The 20446-nt window shown below is 46.9% G+C and overlaps 1 protein-coding gene across 1 annotated transcript; it reads left to right on the top strand.

Annotated features, from left to right (window-relative positions):
- Positions 1–6584: 6584 nt before the first annotated feature.
- Positions 6585–10464, top strand: LOC128728260 (forkhead box protein K1). Its single transcript, XM_053821879.1, has 6 exons — positions 6585–7105; positions 7178–7593; positions 7713–8364; positions 8453–8664; positions 8754–9043; positions 9151–10464. The coding sequence occupies exons 1-6, from the start codon at positions 6833–6835 to the stop codon at positions 9294–9296; spliced, it is 1989 nt and encodes a 662-aa protein (XP_053677854.1). The 5' UTR covers positions 6585–6832; the 3' UTR covers positions 9297–10464.
- Positions 10465–20446: the final 9982 nt, after the last annotated feature.

Below are 20446 nucleotides of genomic sequence, written 5' to 3'. Positions count from 1 at the left end.
CGAAAAAAAATTACTAAAGGTTCCTAATGAAAGCAAAGCAGTCGTTTTGGTTTTTTTCCATCTGTGATCCTTTTCCGTGAGCTAAGTTAGCTAGCAGTAGCAGTAGCAGCAGTCGCCCATAATGTTATCAAAACTCAAACGAATCAACTATCAAACGAATCAAGAAAGAGAGCGCATTCTCTACACGCGTGTTATGGATGGAAAATCAGCAAGGAAAAAGCGAACTGAAAGCACAATAAAACAGAGAGAACGCGTCACATGAGTGGAAACACTTGAAGAAGCTGATGAAAAGCGGCATTTCCACCAAAACCGCGCACCGGCCGGCCGGCTGGGCAAAGCTCTGGTGAAAGCCGTCCGGGAGCGAGACAGAACGAGAGATACGTAGGAAGGGATATAAAAAAATGAAACAAAACATACAACATCGAACGCGACAGGCAGTCCGTGCACAGCTTGCTTGGGATGAGCTGTGCGTTGCGAGGACGCCCGTGTTTCGGTGTATGTGTGTGCAGCTTGTGACCCCCCGTGGGAAAGGGACGTGTGTGGCAGAAGTACCCGCGGCACAGGAATGACAGGAAGGACAGGAAGAGGGCGCATCATTTATTTTGGAATTCCGAATTGCTGGCATCATCTGCCCGCGCGCGCGAACTCGTGGCCCTGCAAGAGGTCAGCCGAGATTGGGCAATGGCAGCATAATCTTTATTTTCGCTCCCAACCATTCCCGTGGAGGGCAGTCCATTTAGCTAGCCGCACACACCATCATCGCATTAAATAATGACATTATTGCGTTTGTTTGCACGGTAACACCCACCAGGGTGCTGGGAGCGTGAGGATTGGGCTTGGATGGCGCGCCGAAGTATGACAGGGCGGAAATTGACGTAAAGGATGTGAACATAACCTCACACTGGTGGGGTCATCCTGCGTAGCGCGTCGAGCAATGACAACCGAAGGGTGTAATGTAAGGGCCCTTGTTTGATGTTCATCCGGAAGAGAAGCATTGCGTTTTGTTAATAATTTATGTGTGGGCTTGTGTTTTTATAGGATGCTTTGACGAGTATGTTCGAAGCCGGGATTTAAGTTTTAGGCCATTTTTTCCCCCACAACGCGCTCGCCTAACTTTATTTTAATTAAAAAGTTGTTTTTTAATTGAATAGTTGTAATAGAAACAGCAGCTAACAAATTATATTACCCTCATTCTTTTCTGCAGGCACCGTTTCTAGTTTCGGTAAAGGTTTTCTCTCTCTTTGTAGATCAGGTCTGGTTGCATAATGTAAACATGTACTGCTGCATCCTATTTATTGATGAGAAAAATTATAGGCAAATAAGCTGTACATAGTGCAATGTTGGAAGATTTCGCTACTTTAAGAGGAAAAGTAGGCTAATCTCAGGCTGAGAGCTAGACGTATGCTAGATGCATTATGAATAATCAATTGCTCGAATGTGGTCCCGTTTCCAAGGTGTCCAGAAGAACGTAGTTGATATCGTAAGCCAGGATCAAGCATATGCGAAGGTTACGACGTAATAAGCAACATTGCTAAGGTTAAGAATAGCACAATGAGTACAGCTATAGTGAAATTTATTCTAAGCGCTCATTTAATGGAAACTTGATAGATTTTGCATATTTAGGACACCGTTTCGATTTTTAAATAATGCATGTGTTTCACTTTTACTTTTCGGTAATGATTTACCGGTAAAAACACGATTCAAACGAAGATGTGCTCAAAAATCAAATTTCTGAGCATATCGCATAAAAAACATTAACAGGTCAGCTCTTTGTTTACATTAAGCGGTAACATTTTTTGTTCATGAAATAGAATGTTTTTGTGTTTTAAGCACATCCTGATCAAACAACAACCAAATGGGAAATTATTCTAAGGAGGGAAAAAATTCTGCGCCTGGCCATGAAAGGATTATATATGAAATACCTAAAAAATCTACAAAAACGCTTATAACAGCGTGCTCACATAGCCATTAATACAAATATTCCTAAACAACACAGCATCAATAGACATCATAAGATGGACCACGGAACAGGAAAAGATTACAAGGCTTGTTTCAGATGGAATTCCACAAGGTGATTTGTACTACTATGCTACTATGTACATGAACTAAATAACACATGGAAGAAACAATCACAAAATTGATAAAGTTCAAATATCTAGGCGTATGGATAGACAAAAAATTATCCTTCAAACATCAAATAGAAAACCTTAAAAATCAAAGCTCGCAAAAGACTATAAGTCATAATGAGAATATGCGATCCAAAAAACAGCTGAAGTCCGCTAAGAGAACTATTAGGTTGGGTGCAAACGATAGGGTGGGTGCAAACGATAGGTTGGGTGCAAACGATACGGAACCGTTCCGGGAACAGTGTCTGGCTCCATACAAATTGTAGGAGCGATGTTCGGTTCCAGCGGTTCCGACAAAATTACGGGTACCGACAGAACAGAACGATGTGTATGTAGTAGTGAGGCTTTTCGATCGAGTGAATTCGCGTAAGAGTTTGAAGGAGGGAAAGAGCAAGCAAGTTATTGGCAATGGCAAAAGTTACACTTTTGATTTTTTGAAGTGTTGATGTTCATGCTCGTGTACGATAGGCCGATTCGGTTCCGGAACCGTGGTACAGGTTTGCACCACCCACCCTTACCACGCATAGGGCCCTACTAAGAGGCGTACTCGATCAAGGATGATCCTCATACACTCAAAACGCCAATATGCGCTTTCTTCGGAAAAATATAAGGATAATCGTAACTACCAAATTCTTAGCCAGTAAAGAAATCATTAAATCAATAACATATTCTGAAATACATAGAAGACAAATGGTAAAAAGCATTACAAAGGCAGTAAGAAATCATAAAATAACATAGTCAAACAATATCTATGAAAAACATCAGGAATCAATTAAAAAGGTGGCAAAGATCAAAGAAACCCAAATCGGAGTTCAACCTAAGGGCGCACGAGATAAAAAGCATGAACAAAATACTAGCAGGACATGATTTCTCCAGAAAATGGTTGCATCTCATGAAAATAGAAACAAATGGAGACTGTGATATGTGTAAAGTACCTGAAACAAGGATCCATAAAATCTTCTTTCGCATCAAATATCATAAAAGCAGAAAAAAGACCCTAACATAAGCCACCATAAACTACAAACAGACTGGAGGAACCCTTACGGTAAAACTATAAAAAAACAAACTTTGCAAAATTCAACAATATATCGATATGAGCAAATCCTCAGCAATTAAGAATAGAAACTTAAAATTTCTAAACAAATCAAATTAACCAACTAAAGCTAACAATCCATCCAAAATTAACCAAAACAAACAAACTTATCAAACTAACCAAAACAAACCATAGACAATCAAATCCAACCCAACCTATTCAAGGGCATACGGCGCCAGCAAGTCGAGCCCACAAAGAAGTGGAAAACCTTTGAATATATTAGAAATGGCCTCTAGGGATATTCAAAATAGAAGACTACATTTCACTTCACAGAAAGAAGATGAAGGAATGTTTTTAGCGTTTCGAGGGCGGGTAATTGTACCTCTGTGTACCAGGGAGAGATTTTTATGCCCTAATCGACTAACCTTGCGCTTCTCAACATGCTCCCGATGAGTCTTTCTCGGATTTGTTTATGTTTATGACAGCAAACATGTTATTATTTTTCTTTGCTAGATAATCCACTTTTATTGCGTATATCTCCCCGTCTCTTTCTCTCTCTCTCCACAAGTAGAAAAGTTAGAACAATCGACACTCGGCCTTCTCTCTATGGGAGTAGTACTAAGCACCGTATCGCCCTACTAAGGGTGGGGGCAACACAATATGCTATCGCCTGGCCATCGCGCGGGCGCAGGAAATAAAACGCAATTACGCACACGAACGCACGGCGTCCGGGGCTTAGCTCGCTTCCAAAAAGGGGGGTGATCGATCGATCTTTGCAAAACATCGCTTGTGTTGGGTTGCGATTCAACGAGATTTTGGGTATCGAAGATGTCCCGAACAACTGCCAATCGCTGCCTGATGGAGCGCTACTATGCGCGGACATATATGGCGCGTGAGCGCGTTCTATTGCGTAGAACGCAATTTTCTCCGCAATGTGTGTATCCGTAGTTCTCGCTCTCGCTCTCTCTTTCAGTCTCCCCTGCTACATCGCTTCTATGTTCAAGGGCATACTGTTGTCGCTAAGGCACCACAACGATGGCTTTTATTTGAGGTGAATTTTAAGCGTGCCGAGAGCCGAGAGAAAACCCCCGTTTCGGGCTCCGGAAACAACCACTAAAAACACCCATACATTCTGCGGGATATGCAAACCGGAAGCATCCTCTTCGCAACCGGAGGCTGCTTAAGAGACGCGCGTCGCGTCTTGTCACGCACGCATATGCAACGGTGTTACTTTTGTTTGTCGGTTCTGAGGCCTTGAGACACCACCACATTTGTCGTGTGCCTCTGTACCGCCACATGACACTCCATTCTGTGTCATTTTGCTCATTAAAAGGTGTAGCTGCAATAATCCACCGTCTTGCGTTCCGGTCTCACGTTTGCATTTTTTGTTTGTCTCTTTTCCCGGCAATCATAATCATCCCCCGTTGCGCAAACAATCTCCCACTCGCTTGCTCAGTTCGCAGCAGTGAGTTTTGGAAAACAAACAACTGTCAAACGGGACACCGCGTTGGTTTTGACAGTTTGACGTTAACCGAATGGGGTCCCGGATTGCTCCCTGCGCGATTGGAACAACCATCTTTGTTGCTGCCTCCTCATCCCATTCAGCAGGCTCGTTTTTCGTGGTGGTTCATTTATCTCCCGTTACCGTAAACACGAAACAAAAAAAAACTGAACAAGATAACGCTCTTAGGTAATCGACGCCAGGCACGTGTGCTCTCGTGCCGAAGTGCGCTTATTATTTCACACCCCACAAACGTATGTTGACTGTTATTGTTGTTGTTTGCGGGCTTGCTTAAGCCACCAAGCTCACCCCAGTGGCCATTTTGAGTGCTGCCTGTCGAATGCTAAACATAAAACGAGTGAGATGCGCTCACGATTACTAAGCCACACAAACCTTGCACCACGTGCGCTCGCGCGTGTTCGTCACTCGGTTCGGGAATGTAATGAAAAACACCGTACCAGGCAGGAACCGGGTGTGTGCTGTTTTGTGTAAGTCGTAAATGATACAAAAAACCCGGGCGTGTGCATCGACTTGCCAATATGTGCACTAAATCGGTCGCAATCCATTGATTTGTTTTCATTCCGTTTCACTAAAGCCTGTTAATCGGTTTCATTTGCCTGCTTTAGATGACGTGCAGAAAAGAGACACCCTCCGCTTTGCTCTCTTTTGCTCGTTGTTTGTTTGTATTTCATACGCGGTAGTTTGCATTTTTCCTAGCCCAACGGCAATCTGACACTAATCGTCAACAACATTCCCAAGCAAAACCTAGCACAACTTCATTGTGATTGTGCCCCGCGTTGCGCGCGCGCATGTGTGTGTGTTTTTGTTTCTAACAACGCAAAATTGATTGTTCCCTCCGCTAGGGGTGTCGGGAGCTCGACAAATCCACTGTTTCGTTCAACAAATCGAATCGAACACTGGTGTGGTGTGCTGTGTATTTAAAGGTGTGTACGGGTGCATAAGATGACGGCACCCTGAGGGCTTTTTATTGAGCCGGGTTTAATCACCTTTTTGCGAAATGAAGTTTCGCCTCATTTGGGCCAGTCTCATTCATTTGCGGGAAAATAGGCTACTACTTTTTTACGGGCTCTCACCCCCGGGGAGAGAAAATCGCCCTTCTGTGCATCATCGCTCTTTTTTTATCCACCTCTCGTGGTTTATACTGCCAAATCCTGGCGCATGCGCGTGCACCCTCTCGCGGCCCTTCTTCCCTCACCCGACGCAACACTGGCCTGGAACGTAAAATCAATTGGGATATTATCGTCAACAATTGCACTGGCGTGTTGCGGTCCTTCGGTGCTAGATTGGCGTCGGAAAACGAATGGCATTACAGCTCGGGGGAAAGAAGATAAAAATGGAAAAACACGTTTACAATTTCCGCAGTAAACTGCGCATTAGGAATGCGAAAATTGCTCGAGAAAATCCAACACTCAGCGAGAGTTCTTCGCGGGTTAGAAGTAATCACGAATTGCTGCATGTTTTTAATAACAATGTTATTAACAACCAGCATTTAATGTAGAACAGCGCGCGCGGATCATGGATGAGCCTTTCTTTTTCGCAGCAATTGCGATTTGCATATTTCATTATCTAAAATGTCTTCTTTTTGTTCTTTTGCAGCGTTACTCCGAAAGCACATTTGTGTCTGAGCAAGGACGGAAAGTAGTAAGCCCTTTGGTACGGACTTGTGCGTGAAGGAAAGACGCGCGTGTCATCCTTGTACGCTTGTTTTAGGTGTCGGATTGAGGTGTAGAGCGTGCGCGCGCTCCGTGTGTTGTGGAGAAAATTCAGAACTTGGAAGTGGACAAACAAAAAAAAAGTTCACACACGCGGTGGGTAGCGTGTGTGTGTGTGTGCGTGTGAAAAGTATCAGTTGGTGGGGTGGGGACCCCGGGCTGAAAGATTACCCTTCCGGAACTTCCGGTTGTGACCCAAGCACGTGGACGATGCGAAACTCTCCTTGCTCAGCAGAACAGGCGCCTAGCAGTACAGCAAACCGTTACATCGCACGTGTGTGAAACATCGCGTATCCTTGGAGTGTGAGGAGCCGAAACATCCCAGCGAACGAGTAGAGGACCTGCTAACGGACGCAGGAACAACAGCTCTAGTGAGAACCAGCAAAACAAACCCCCGGGGGTGTTGCTTGTCCTTGTCGTTAACCCTCGCAGGCGCGTGATGTCCAGCAGCACGCAGGACTGCATGCCTACCCGTGGTAACGGCGAGATGAAGGTCGTCAAACAGGAAGCCCCACAATCAATCAAAACCCCGCTAACCGAACCGGCCGCCAATTCGTCCACCGGAAGTAGCAACAGCGCGCCCACCTATCAAAAAGCCGCCCCCGCAACCAACAACCGCACCCGGCGCATTTCGATGTCCTCGCCGGTGTCCTCACCGTCGCCGACACCCGCGTCCGCCACGGTGAAGCTGAGCAATGGCGCCACCGGTAAGGTGTCGAGTGGTGGTGGCGGCGGTGCGGGTGGTGGAGCTGCGGGTGGTGGTTCGGGGGCAGCCGCCGCAAAGGGTGCTCTGGCGAATGCGGCCGCGGCTGCGGCTGCCAATGCCACCGCTTCCGCCACCGCCATTGCTGCGGCAGCGGCCGCGGCCGCGATCAGCTCGTCGGGAGGTAGCTGCGGGGAACCGAGCGGGATTGGGCTGCCCGTCGCCAACACCGCCAACTATCACAACTTCATCGGGCGGCTCATCAGCAAGGACAACATGCTGCTGATTAGCGAGGACGTGATCGAGGTGGGCCGGAACTCGTCCAAGTCGATGGTGGACTTCCACGTCGGCAAGAACAGCTTCATCTCCCGCAAGCACTTCATCATTCAGCACGACATGAACGACGAGTTCACGCTGTTCTGTTTGAGCAAGAACGGTGTCTTCATCGACAACGTGTTCCACCGCAAGAGCGACGAGCCGTACAAACTACCAAAGCTGTAAGTGTGTGTGTGTGTGTGTGAGAGAGAGAGAGAGAGAGAGAGAGAGAGAGAAAACGGTTGTCCGTTCGTCCTACCCGAGGAGTAACTAATTTTCTCTATTTCATCCCCAAACGCAGCTGCAGCATTCGCTTCCCAAGTACAAACATCAAGATCCAGTTCGAGAACCTGATCGACCAGGCCAACAATGGTATCCTGGTGGATCTGAACGAGCACACACCGGTCAAGATCGGTACCGGACCAATGGGTGGTATCCCTCTGCACGTCGGTGCCATTTCCGGTCTGCCGATAGGTGGTGCGGCGCACGGTAGCGGTGCGTACGGTGCCACCATCATCGGCCACGGTGGTGCCGGTGGTGCAGGTGGTGGCGGAGGTGGTGGTGGCGGCGGTGGCGGTGGTGGTGGAGGCCACTATCACCATCGTGGTGGCAAATCGCCATCGTCGAGCGTCATCTACGCGCCGTTAAAAATTTCGATTCCCGCCGAGCACGGTCCGTCCGGAACCGGTGTCGCCCTGCTCGGGGACGTCCCGCGTGGCCATGGGCGTGGTGGGCACGGTGGCAGTGGTGCCGGAGGACGCACCAGTGACATGCACGGTGCGAGTGGCAGCGGTTACCCTTCACCGACGGGTACGATCAGTGCCGCCAACAGCTGCCCCACTAGTCCACGGCAAAACGTGCACGAGTTTGCCCAATACAATAGCAACCATCATCACCATCACCAGCACAGCACCGCCAGTGCGGTTAGCAACAACAATAACAACAACTATTGCGTGAGTGCTTCGAAAAAGGACGACCCCTCCCCGGAAGGATGAGGGTTATGGGAAGGAGGTGTGCTTATTTTTCGTCTTTTTGGTACAGGAATTTCAAGCACCGGCCACTCAGTCGATGGAGAGCGATAAACCACCGTACAGCTACGCCCAGCTGATCGTCCAGGCCATTTCGGCATCGCCGGAAAAGCAGCTCACACTCTCGGGCATCTACTCGTTCATTTCAAAGAACTACCCGTACTATCGGACCGGCGCGAACAAGGGCTGGCAGAACTCGATTCGGCACAACCTGAGCCTCAACCGGTAAGCTGCTGCCCAGGAGGCTTTTGGAAGGATCCATCGCTGTTCGGATCCACAATCGCTGCTAACTTTCATTCTCCTCTTCCCAACAGGTACTTCATCAAGGTACCGCGATCGCAGGACGAACCGGGCAAGGGTAGCTTCTGGCGGATAGACCCATCCAGCGAGCTGAAGCTGATCGATCAGAGCTACCGGAAGCGGCGCCAGCGCGGTTCCCAATGCTTCCGCTCGCCCTTCGGTATGCCCCGCTCGGCACCGGTTTCGCCCAGCTACACCGATAACTCGCGCGAGGGCTCACCGATCAATGAGGAGCTGCTCATGTCGGCACCGGGCTCCCCAGGACCTAACAACAGCGGCTACCATCCTCCCAGCAACCACGAAGGTGAGGGGTTTTCTAGCTTGTGCTTTGCAAAAGCACATCCTTCCCTCCCTGCCAAACCAACTAACGGGGGTGGGTGTTCTTTTTTTTCTCGATTTTTTGTTTTGCAGCTACTCAGCAGCAGTCCTCGTACCAGAATCAGTACACCGCGTACGCCAGCGGCGATCATCAACCGGGTGAGGTGTACGAAGAGGATGAGCAGCTCGAATACGAAAGCGACGACTACGAGCCGGGCCTCAAGCGCCAGAAGATATAAAACCTTCGAAACCCGCAACCCCCCTTCATTTAGCCCTCCCTTTTTTTATTAGTGGGTTGCGATAACCTGCCCAAGAAATCCAACCCAATTCCACACATTTCAAGCCCGGGTCAGAGAGCAACATATTTTTGGGGCACGTAGAACACACACACCCATCCACACACACACACACCACGAACCACGGATAGCCTGTGGGGGGAATGGAGGGCCCTGTTCCATCCTTGCCCCATCTTTCCTCCGCAAACTAGGCGCTCGTACGGCTTATGTTTTAATTCTTTTTTAACATTGAAAAGCACGCGGTGTGTGGAGCTTTTTGAGATTTTGCGCAATAATTTACATATCCTTCAGTGTATGCACTCAAGTGGAGTTAAAGAGTCGAATAGAAGCGCGAGCGGTTAGGATGCGTTTTTTATTTTCTCTTTATTCTTATCAAAAGCTGCTGTTAGGACTGGCAGCATGGTTAAATTCGAGATAGAGAGAGAGAGATATGAAAGGGTGCGAAAAAGCAGGCAGCCAAGAAAAACGAAAGGGTAGTACATGTAATGCGTTTGGTTGTTTTGTTCGATTAATTTGAACAAAATCAATTATTGTAGATAGAACAGGCTTTTGTGGCACGCCCCTTTCAATATCTCGCTTTCCAATAAGCAAGATCCGTTTGTGGTTGCTTTACCGACATCTGGGATGGAGTTCTCGTTCGTAATACCAGGGTTATTTTTGTCTAATCACAGTCAAACATGCCTTGGTGTGAGGAACTTGTTGTAGGACCTTCCGGCCCTATGTATCCCTTTGTAATGGAGCGGACAGAAATTCCCGCGCCTCGTGCAATCACACTAGCACGTATCATTATTATTATTATTATTATTGTATATGTATGCATCATTTGACGGTTATAAGGAGTAACCACGATGCGAATTCACAGAAGAAAATTACATACATTTGCTGTCAAACTCATATTGCAATACAGACTCACAGACTTCATTAATTTGGTAATTCGTGGTAACACCACATGGAGCAAACTGAACTACGAATATGTTTCAGCAGATGAAATCAGAAAAGAGAAAAAAGGAATTGTTCTCATATCAAAAAGAAGCCCTCTTGCGTTTTTGTTTTCTTGTTCTTCGCTTGCCTTCCGTTTTGCTAGCCTTTCCAGGAAAGGTCCGTTGTCGTTCGATTGGCAATTGTGCAACTGCAGGTCCAGCTGCGATCGATAGTTCTTCGTCTTAAAGAGGTGGCCACGCCGTTTCGCAAACGAATGGTTGAATTGTGTGTGTGTGTGTTTTTTTTTTACTTTTACCGTTTGGTGTATTGTTTTATTTCGGTTGCACCCAAGACGTGTATCCTTTTAACGGCGCTAGGAGCGACAGTTTGGCGTGTTAATTCCCTCCTTAAACGAGTTGCGCACACAACTGCTGGTGGTACCATTTGCGTGCGTGCGTGTGTAGATGTTCGATTACCGGAAGAGGTGTTGTGCTACAGGTCGCTAATCCGAGACCGGAACTGGCTGTTGGCAGGAGATAATCGAGAGAAGGGTCGCCTGCAAGGAAAACGACCAGCTTTATGCACCTTCCCCTGAACATGAGGTTAAAGAGACGGAAGGTGGAATATAATAAAATAATATAAAATAAAATAATAATTATAATAGTTGTAATCATAAAACAAACACATACACACATCCTGCTCGGTTCAGACGAGGGGAAATCATACGCGAGAGAAAAAACAAATCACGCAACTGTAATAAATCGTGAAAGCAAAGCATATGAAAGTTTATATTTATATATATATATATATATATATATATATATATATATATATATATATATATATATATATATATATAAATATATTTATAGGCCAAGAAAAGTTAGCGTAAACGAAGTGGACGTTAAGAGTAGTTGTAAGTGACATCTCATCCTTCCCTGCTCATCATCTGCATACATCTCTCTTCTCCTGGCACCCATGGTTTTACCTCACAACTGGACATACCGTTGGGTGTCGTTATCCTTCCCCATCCGGAGCCACGTTTTGGTTTACAGGTCAGCAGATCCCTATCCTGAATAGCGCAAGCCCTGGTTAGAGATATAGTTATAAATCCTAAGGAGGATTGATATAAAGAAATGTACATCTACTCGGTGACATGAACATCTCTACCAACATGTAGACGAGCTCTACGAACTATACGATAGCTTCACTGTCGTGCAGCGAATTAGACTCGCTAGGATCCGGTGGTCTGTTCACGTCATTAGAATGGCACCGGACGACCCAGCCCGTAAAGTTGTTTTAGGCTGCCCACAGGCTGGCTGTTCTGGTTTCTCCTGGAGCATGCCAAGACCGCTAAGCGGTTGTAGCGCCTGATAAATCAGACATCTCCTCGGTCAGTTACGGCAGGAGTGCAATTTGTAGAGCAGAGGAGACACGGCGAAACACCCTTCCGGCCACTCCTCCAGCGAGCCAGCATACCCTTTGAAGGATGTGAACGAAGCTAACGGCTAGTTCTAGAGGAGGAAGCCTCAGGATATCCTCAGCTGACCGCGGACTGCGAGGTTATACAGTGTGTTCAACTGGAGAGTGGAGGATGCCTGCTTGGTCGGTTTATGTTATGAGCGCATGGGTGTGCGTGAGTGTGTGTATGTGTTTGCTGTAAGGGAAGTAGAAGTTATGTTGCGGCCACGCTTACAAGGCGCAAGAGCAGCCTCGTTGTGTAGGATTTTAAAATGAAAATCCGTGGCAGGGAAAACAGCGCACCATCACGAAAGAGAAAGAGAGAGAGTGAGAGAGAGAGGGGTGGGGGGGAATCAACATAAGGCCATTGGTTTGAGGCGTTAATTCATACTTAGATGTATTCTGTAAGAATGTCAGAAATTTGTGTCAGCATAGAGAAAAAAATGAGAGAACAAAATACAAAACAAAACTAAAAATCAATTAGATTGATTTTGAACCAGATGTGTTGAAACGGACGAATGCTTTAATGTGGCGCGGCGTAGTCGAGGTAGGTGAACCAGCTGAAGTAGAGAGACAGTAAGAAATAATTAGTGATGTACGGGAGGGATTGGGGGCTCGTTCCGGCCACACGACTTATGGAGCACATGTTGGCACAGTTTGTGCGTGTGAATCTGGGAGATTGTGTGTCCTGGCGCTCCAGGGAATGAGCCCTGCTGTTTTCGCTATTTGTTGCACGGTTATATTGCCTTTCCAATGTGTGTATGTGCGTGTGTGCGTGTGTGTGCGTGTTGATGTAGAATAGGAGGGAAAGGATCTTCTACCACGGGTTAACAGTAGCAGAAGGACATTTATTTAGAGGTTAGATACTTAATAGAGCCTCGTCATCCGTGTCGCTGTGGTGTCGATTCCCTCCTGTTTTTTTTAGACACCATCTCTCCCACCCTCTTGTGCAACATCTACTTTTTTGTCCCTCCGGTTCCCGTTCTGCTCCATGAGCATTTTCCTCTCCTGGTCATCGTTAGAATACGTAATTCGTGGTAGGTGTGTTCTGACGTGTTTCAAGCCAGTCCTTGTGGCATGTCCTGCCTCCGGCAGGACTATACAAGAGAAAAGCGTAGTTCGGCCAGGCTAGCGCGTAGCAGTACACTGGATCCAGTAGGTTAATTAAGGTTTAGTTAAAAATTGTCTAGGAACAGATACTCGACAGATAATAATCCCATCGTAAGCTACGTCTAATGTATGCGTACGAGTTGTCGTGCTGGATCGGTGAATTGAGCAGCGAGATGGTGCCCTTAGAATCAGCCTAGAACTTGTGGAATGCTGGGTTGAACTACTGCTCTTTCTAGCATTGAACAGGCGATCGAGGAAGAATATTATTAAGGACATCGATCGTTTCTTCTGTTCTACGATGCCCAAACACGGTCGTACGCATATGCATACAGATATATACACAACAGAATACATGTATATGGATGTGTACATATACTCTGCCTACATTTCAACTGTTTGCATGCCTATATGTACAAGTGCATTGGACTCTGGTGATTGTATATAAATATGTGTTTTAATTGTACCTTTATAAAAATATTCTGAATTGATGAAGATACTTCGGCTAAATCCTAACGCTCTCGACTTTATTCAATCGAACAATTGGAAAGAAATATTGTCTAGCGTATGGAAGGGCCTAGATTTATTCTTTATGCTCAATATGAAACCATATGAAAAGCCCTGTGGGTTATGTTGGTTGGTTGGTTGGTTGCTCTCATGTGTTGATGTTATTGAATTTATTGCTTATAGAACTGTGTAGCGTTAGTAACATAGTTTTGCAATGAAACTCTTAGTATATGTACAAATCTAGCATATTTGCTCGTTAGTAATTTATTGTAAATGACCTAGATTTATTGAAATCGATTTAAAAATATAAACAAAACCTATTTTGACACATAAGGGTCACAGCATGGATAAGATGTGTATGTTACAGGTAGGTGGTGAGTGCTATATTAACCTTCCAAGAACTAATTTATTTCGTCGTGATTTTAGCTTTGTTTATGAGAAATAACTCTGCCTATTGACTTTCAAAATAAAACAGACTCGATTTAATGCTATCATGAGTCATATATACCGTAAAAAGTATTTTTTGAATCAATCCAAAGGGCACGAATGATAAAGAGGTATCATTTTCAAGAGACAAAAACGATGCCGACGTTGACGTTAGTTGTGTCAATGTCGCTGTGCGTGCGCGATTGTTTTGGTCAGTATTTTACTGTGTGAATTATTTTAGAAAATTTTACAAAAAAACAAACAAACTTTAACGTACGAATGTTGATAAAATATGCTGTAACCAAAAAAAATCCTGAAGAATAAAGTCACCAACCATTCCTCCAAACTGCACTTCTCAGGCGAAGCATGCTTCAGCTTCGTTCAAGAAAAAGATGAAGAAGCAGAAGAGCTCACTGACAAAGAAGCAAAAGAAGACATAGCCACGGTCTCGGTCAAGCCATCAGAAACAGCAGCGACTTTTCGATTGAGTTATTTCATTCGGCCAGAGGTTGGCATCAAACCTCGTCCGTTCGTATCGTCGCTTTGTGTTATTGTGTTCGAAGGGAAGCAAACCAACGAGCAGCTCGGGAAAATACTTTTTCTTGTATATTTTGTGACTGTATCGACGCAAAGGACACCCTGGTGCAAGATAGAGAGAGAGAGAGAGAGAGGGTGATCGAGCGGAGGCATTGTCCTTAAGGATAACGCAGCGAGTCTCTGCGCTCGTCGTAAGAAAGTCGTGCATTTCTTTTTTTGTGTTTGAAGCTGCCAAAAAGCGAACGTCGCAATCGCCATTTTGCAGAAGGTAGCCCTGCTTCGAGTTTCCCTTTTTTTGCGCGCGTGTGTATTTGTCGCGTAGTTCGTGGTGTTCGGTTGTTTGTTTTTCCCCTTCTCTCCCCCAATTGTTTGGTTCATCTTGCTGCTGTTTGGCGTGTGTGTGTGTATGCATGTGTTCGTGCGTGTCGTCGGTGTGTCGGTGCATAAGGGCTGGTGCAAGTGCGTGAGAAAAGCCACCCCTCCAGCAGGGAGCCTGCAATATCATTACCCGCACACATCGAAAGCTCTACTATCAACCAGGTGGCCCCGGGTTGAGGGTGGGTCCACGAATCGGCAACAATCAAACCCCACCGAGTCCTTAAAATATCCAACCGTGTGCCACTCGGTCAGGAAGCCAGCCCACGCGCGCAAGCCCTGCTGCTAGGAGTCGCCTAACGTCGAGGTAACCATGTTGTCCTTTTTCGCGGGGCGACTCGAGGGTCTCTTGTGCTTCAGGAACCAAAAAAAACACTGCCTCTTTCATTTTGCTGCTCATTTCAGTTCATTTACGCCGCGGTTTCGCGCAAATTTCGACGTATCCTGACGCCACGTTTTTTTTTCTTCCACGGCATCACGACGATGGCAATCGTGGAAGGTGGCCAGTAAAACGCCAGCCAGTGAACACCTTCAAAACCCCAAACCGCACACACATCCCCAACCAGTATGGCGGATTAAGGGCGGTATCCTGAAGGGCTGCACAGCGGGAGATGATGAACGGCAAGCCAGCAACAGCAGCAACAACGGTGGATTATGTAAAGTAAACATACACACTTACCAGCCCCAAACCCCCAGCAGCGAAGTAGCGACAGCAGAGGTATGTAATGGCGGCGATGGATGCATCCTTGGCGTGCATCGTCTTTTCCACTGTGTCCTTTTTTTTCTTACTCCGGCTGCCAACATTTCGCCAGTGGAAGGTCACGGCGAAAAAGCGCCATATTTTTTTCTCTTTTCACCGTCCCCCCACTCCCCGGTGTCCTTGCGCACACCCTTCGGACTTGTTTTTTCCACGTCCACAGCAGCGCTTTCCTCCCACTGTGCGCGAGTTGCAACCCTCGTTTCGCGCGTGTGTGTGTTGTGTGAGGGGAGGGTTGGTGTGGTTTTAAAATTGAAATGTTGCTCCCAAACACATTCAGGAAGAAGCGTTTTTCTTCTTCTTCTTCTTCTTCTTCCTCAATGAGGCGGGAACTTCGCCCTGTGTGAACTAATTTTAACAAAGCGTTTAAAATAGTGTTTTCGATGGTTCGAGAAGGTTCCTGCTTCTGTTTGCTCCAAAAACAGCTGGAAGGCAGTTGGGTGTGTATGTGTGCGTACTCGATGTACGTCGCTTGCAAGCGTTGGTTTCTTCTACCCCACCAAAGATGCAGTTTCCTGTTTCGTGAGGAAATGAAGGGGGCCTCAGTCTGCAGCGGTTGCAAATAAACCAAAACGCATTATAAAGTGGCTGGGCTGGACTCCGGCGTTTCGGTCTCCTGGTCTCGCGAGGATTCTTTGTGGATCACGTATGTCCCCGAACGTGTGTTGAATGAACGCGAAGAAATAAGATCCGCTAAGTGGGAATTCTGTGGCATCGTGGGTAGATATCTGATCATTTTTGCTCTCTCGAATGTCTTTATCTTAATTCCTGCATGCTGGCTTAGGTTGCACAAACTTCTCAAGCGTCTGTTGTTTCGTTTAGCCTTTTATTTTTCCTTCGGGCATATAGCTTTCGAGTTGATTATTTAAACGTTTGGTAAAAAAAAATGTATTTACGTAAAGAGATATCGGAAACGTTAAACAGATTGGGACCCAGTTTCATTGTATATAAGTTTGTTTGCCACGAGTTAAGTATATTTTTTAAGTTTTTTTAAATGCAATCGGCTGCAATAACACTTTAAATTCAGCTCACAATTTAGAGTGGAAAAGAGCTTGATGGGATTTTTTAGATTTCTATCACTACCGAAAGATTCCGTCTTATTTCGTGCGAAAAGGGAAAACCGAAACCGATCCCGCTTGCTTGCGGACGATTGGGTTTGTCTAGAAAGAAAGATGAGAAAACGGAAACAAAAAAAACGCATCGAAGAAAACAAAAACCATATGACTCGAAGCAGTAATAACAACGCACCCGCCAACTGTCAAACGCCGCAGCCGAACGAAAGAGACGGCTTGGCAAAACGGACACAGTACGCAGCCAATCGTCCAGGTGGCTGCGTGCGTACAGTTGTGTTGAAAAGCAATACAAGCAGCCAAAAAAGGGGGTCGTGCGAGCGAGAGCGATCAGCGAACACAATCAAAACACAACGCACCCTTCTCTCTCCTTTCATCCCTTCGCGCAAAACCCTTCTATGAGCTGATGGTGAAGATAGTAACGCGCGCGCGTGTGTATGTGGGGCGCAGATGTGTTGCAAAAGAGGGACCCAGCCAAGTAAATGTGCGACAGTGTGTGCGGATGTCGGACAGGGGCTAGTGTGTTGTTTGAACCAACAGCTCAACGGGGTCAGTACAGCTGAGCGTACGGAGCAGATAGCAACGTACATCCGCATCGCAGTTCCAGTGACGGATTTGCTTTTCCCATTTATTACGCTTCCGTTAAGGGATCCCCCCCCCCCTGCCCTCTGTGTCCTTTTATCCCATCACGAGAGGGGGATCCTTCAGATTTGTGGTTTTCGTTTGTTTGTTTTTGTCTCCCATTACAAAGCCCCTGGCCAAAGTGACAGCTGGCTGCGCGCGAGCGAGCAAACCCGCTGACGGGTAGTGCAAGCGAGAACGAAAACATCAAAACATTGTGTTGTGTTGCGTTTTCCACGTCGAAGGGTCGCCTGTGCTGCGCCCGCGCTTGTGTGTGTGTGTGTGTGTGAGAGAGCATAATTTTTTCTGTGGCATTACGTCGTCGCGAAGTGACACACGAATCAGCGGGCTGTTTGTGTTTGTGCACGACGTTCCAGCTTGTGCAGGGTGAAGCAACAATAACATCAACAAAAAATCACCACCATTTTCCTGCTCGCGGAATCGCGAACCATCTCCGAAACATCTCATCCTGCGAAATCTTTATCTCGTGAACGCGTCCGAGAGTGCACAACATCTATGGTGTAGGTGTGTTGGTGTGCTCGGTGCATCCGCTCGTTCCCGTGAGCGCGCGCGCTCTTTCGCTCTTCCCTGCACAATTGCATCAACAAACACACACACACACTTGGTTTGTGTCCCTCAAGGGGTGAAGAGGGGAGGGAAGGCTAACCCACATGCCGTCAGCGAGAAGCGTCAAAACCCAACAGTAAGCGTCTAACGTACGTGCGTAGCAGCAGCTCGTAGGAGTCGCGATCGCGTCAACGTATTTTTGCCCTTTTTTTTGTTTCATTCTCGCGCCCTTCATCCCTTCATCCCTTCATTGAAAGCCCTCTATCAATCCAGATCAACGAGTGGCAACGTGTGAGCGAGACGGAGCACTGAGTGGATCGTGAGCGTGCCCCAACGCGCGCGCGCGTGTGTGTGTGTTTGTTTGTTTTTTTTTGTTTGTTTTCGAAAGCAACAGAACGGGGCACGCAGTTTTGACAATGACGCAGTTTTTGTTTTGATCCGCTTGTGCGTACCTACCACACACACACCCTACCCATCGCTCCCCCACGACCCAGCAATCCATCATTCAGCTCTGTTCGCTTCCTGCCCTCCACCCCAGTCCCCATCGACCAAAGCAATGTTCGCCTAGAGGTGGAGGACTTGGAATCGCCAAAAACACGCTGGCTGTGCTTCTTCTATCAAGTAACGGTGGGAGGAGGAGAAGGAGGAGGGGAGGTGGTGGTGGTGGTGGTGCGTACTATGCGTGAGGTGGATCGAGATACGACGCAGTCAAGTGAGTAACCGATTTGTGTTGACATGGAAGGGGTGGAAGAGGGTGGGAACTGGCGGAGGGAGCATATTAACCTAGAAACGGTCCTTTGTGTGCACACTCTCTGTATTAGTGTGGAAAAGGAGGGTTGGGAGGGGGAGTATGTCCATCTCCCCCTTCTTCCATCCGGAATGCATTCGAGCTCGGATTTCTTCACTCACCTTGCTGATTCATGCGTTTGTTTTTTTTCTTCCAAACACGAGCCTATATGAGAGAGGGAGAACGAGATAGAGAGCAAAGAAAGAAAGAAAAGCTAGTACTGATGGGAGCAACAACGAGCGAGAACGAGAGAGCTGACATTTATTGACAACCCAGCAACACGCGCGCGACAATTAGCTCGCTTTGTTTGTGCTGTCAAACGGGCTCGGCTGGACGAAACGTCATTTTTATGCACTCTTTGTTGCAGGCGCAATCGTGCTTTGGTTGTGTTTATTTCCCCCCTTTTTTTCTATTACTACTACTGCCCTTACGAAACGCACGCCATCGAAAGGCCCGTTCCTTTGTCCTTACGCACGCTCCTCGTTCTAACGTCGTAAATAGATATTCTCTCTCTCTCTCTCGTTTGGAGCGCATGAGCGTAACGGGGGTGCGTGAACGCTCTCTTGGTGCCGTGCGATTGTGCGTGGGCGTTTTCCGTGATTGTATGATTGTGTGCTTATGTCGCCATCCATCTCTGTCGTCTTGATTTTGTCCCCACGCTGTCTCTTTCCGTTTATCCGAGACAACGGACCGTCTATTGGTTGCAATTACGCATTGCCAGCTGCTATGTTTGTGTGTACGCATGTAGCAATGTGTGCGCATTGTTGGATTTTCTTTCCCACAGCTCCTGCTGTCTTCGAGGATTCGAACTGACAGGTCGGGAAAATTTTATAAAACAACTGCATAAATATTGCATACAAATGTTGTATGGCTTTAAACATTCTAAAATAACTACAACATAACTCGCCACATGAGATTGATAGGATTGTAAGACTGATCATATAGGACAGTGGGGTGTGTCAAAAGAAAAGGGGCATTTGTTTTTGTTTGTCCTTTCTGAGACATACTTCGTTACGCCTGACACATTCGGGAGCTGATTCGATCATGCAGCAACAGCTCCCGCGACGCTTATTAATATCAATAAGGCAGTTCAAGTGCAGCTCACGTGTTCTCAAGTGTCGTTAATTGATTGAAATCTCTCTCCCACCCGAGCGAGAGCGAGCGCGAGATCTCATCCTGTCTCTATCTTCATCCATGTGGAAAAAAGGGCAAAAGGGAAAAGAATAGCTAGATGCAATTAATTAAAGCAACGCTAAAGCAGGAAACTAGCCGCTCGCCCCACAAATACCGTTTTTCTTCCATTCGATCATCTTTCGATCGTTTTCCGAACAGCTATTATAATAATGTTAATAAACAAAAAAAAACAAAAATAATTCAAAGGGGATGCAAACTGCAAACGTCAAAACGTGCGAGAACCGTTCGTTTGCGACGTTTTTTCGCTTCGTTTTGTGGTGGTGTGCATTCGTCGCTTTGCGCAATGGTTTTTGTTTTTCCTCCCCCATCCTCTCCTGTCCACAATCTCCCTTCCCCATACCCTAGTTTCCTCCTTGTTTCGTGCCGTTCAAACAGAGCTTGCGGTTGAGTTGTTATTTTGGCTTGCTCATTTCGACCTCCCCGACGAACACTCTTGGGTTGGAGGGGTGGGGGAATGGCCTGGGGATAAGTGGGGTGTTGCCTCCCTCCCTCTCCTCTTCTCTTTCATCTTCACCCCCCCCCCCTCGCTCTCTCATCATTGGCTGTTTCTTTGTTCTCGCGGGCAGATAGAGCGAACGTTGAGCACAACACAGACCCAACCTTTCCGGAGCAGCTGGTTTCGGAATGGTTCGGTCGGTTGGTCGCCACCAACACACCGATACAAGCGCCCGCGCACACGCCACTTGCAACCGTGCGTATGGGTGAGTTTTAGACGAATGCACACACGTCTTCGGCAAACAATCGGGCAACCGTTCGCGCAATA

This window comes from Anopheles nili, chromosome X (assembly GCF_943737925.1).
Source record: "Anopheles nili chromosome X, idAnoNiliSN_F5_01, whole genome shotgun sequence".
NCBI classification, from domain to species: Eukaryota; Metazoa; Arthropoda; class Insecta; order Diptera; family Culicidae; genus Anopheles; species Anopheles nili.
Note: the sequence above shows the minus strand (reverse complement) of the source record. Positions and strands in the feature narration are given on the sequence as shown.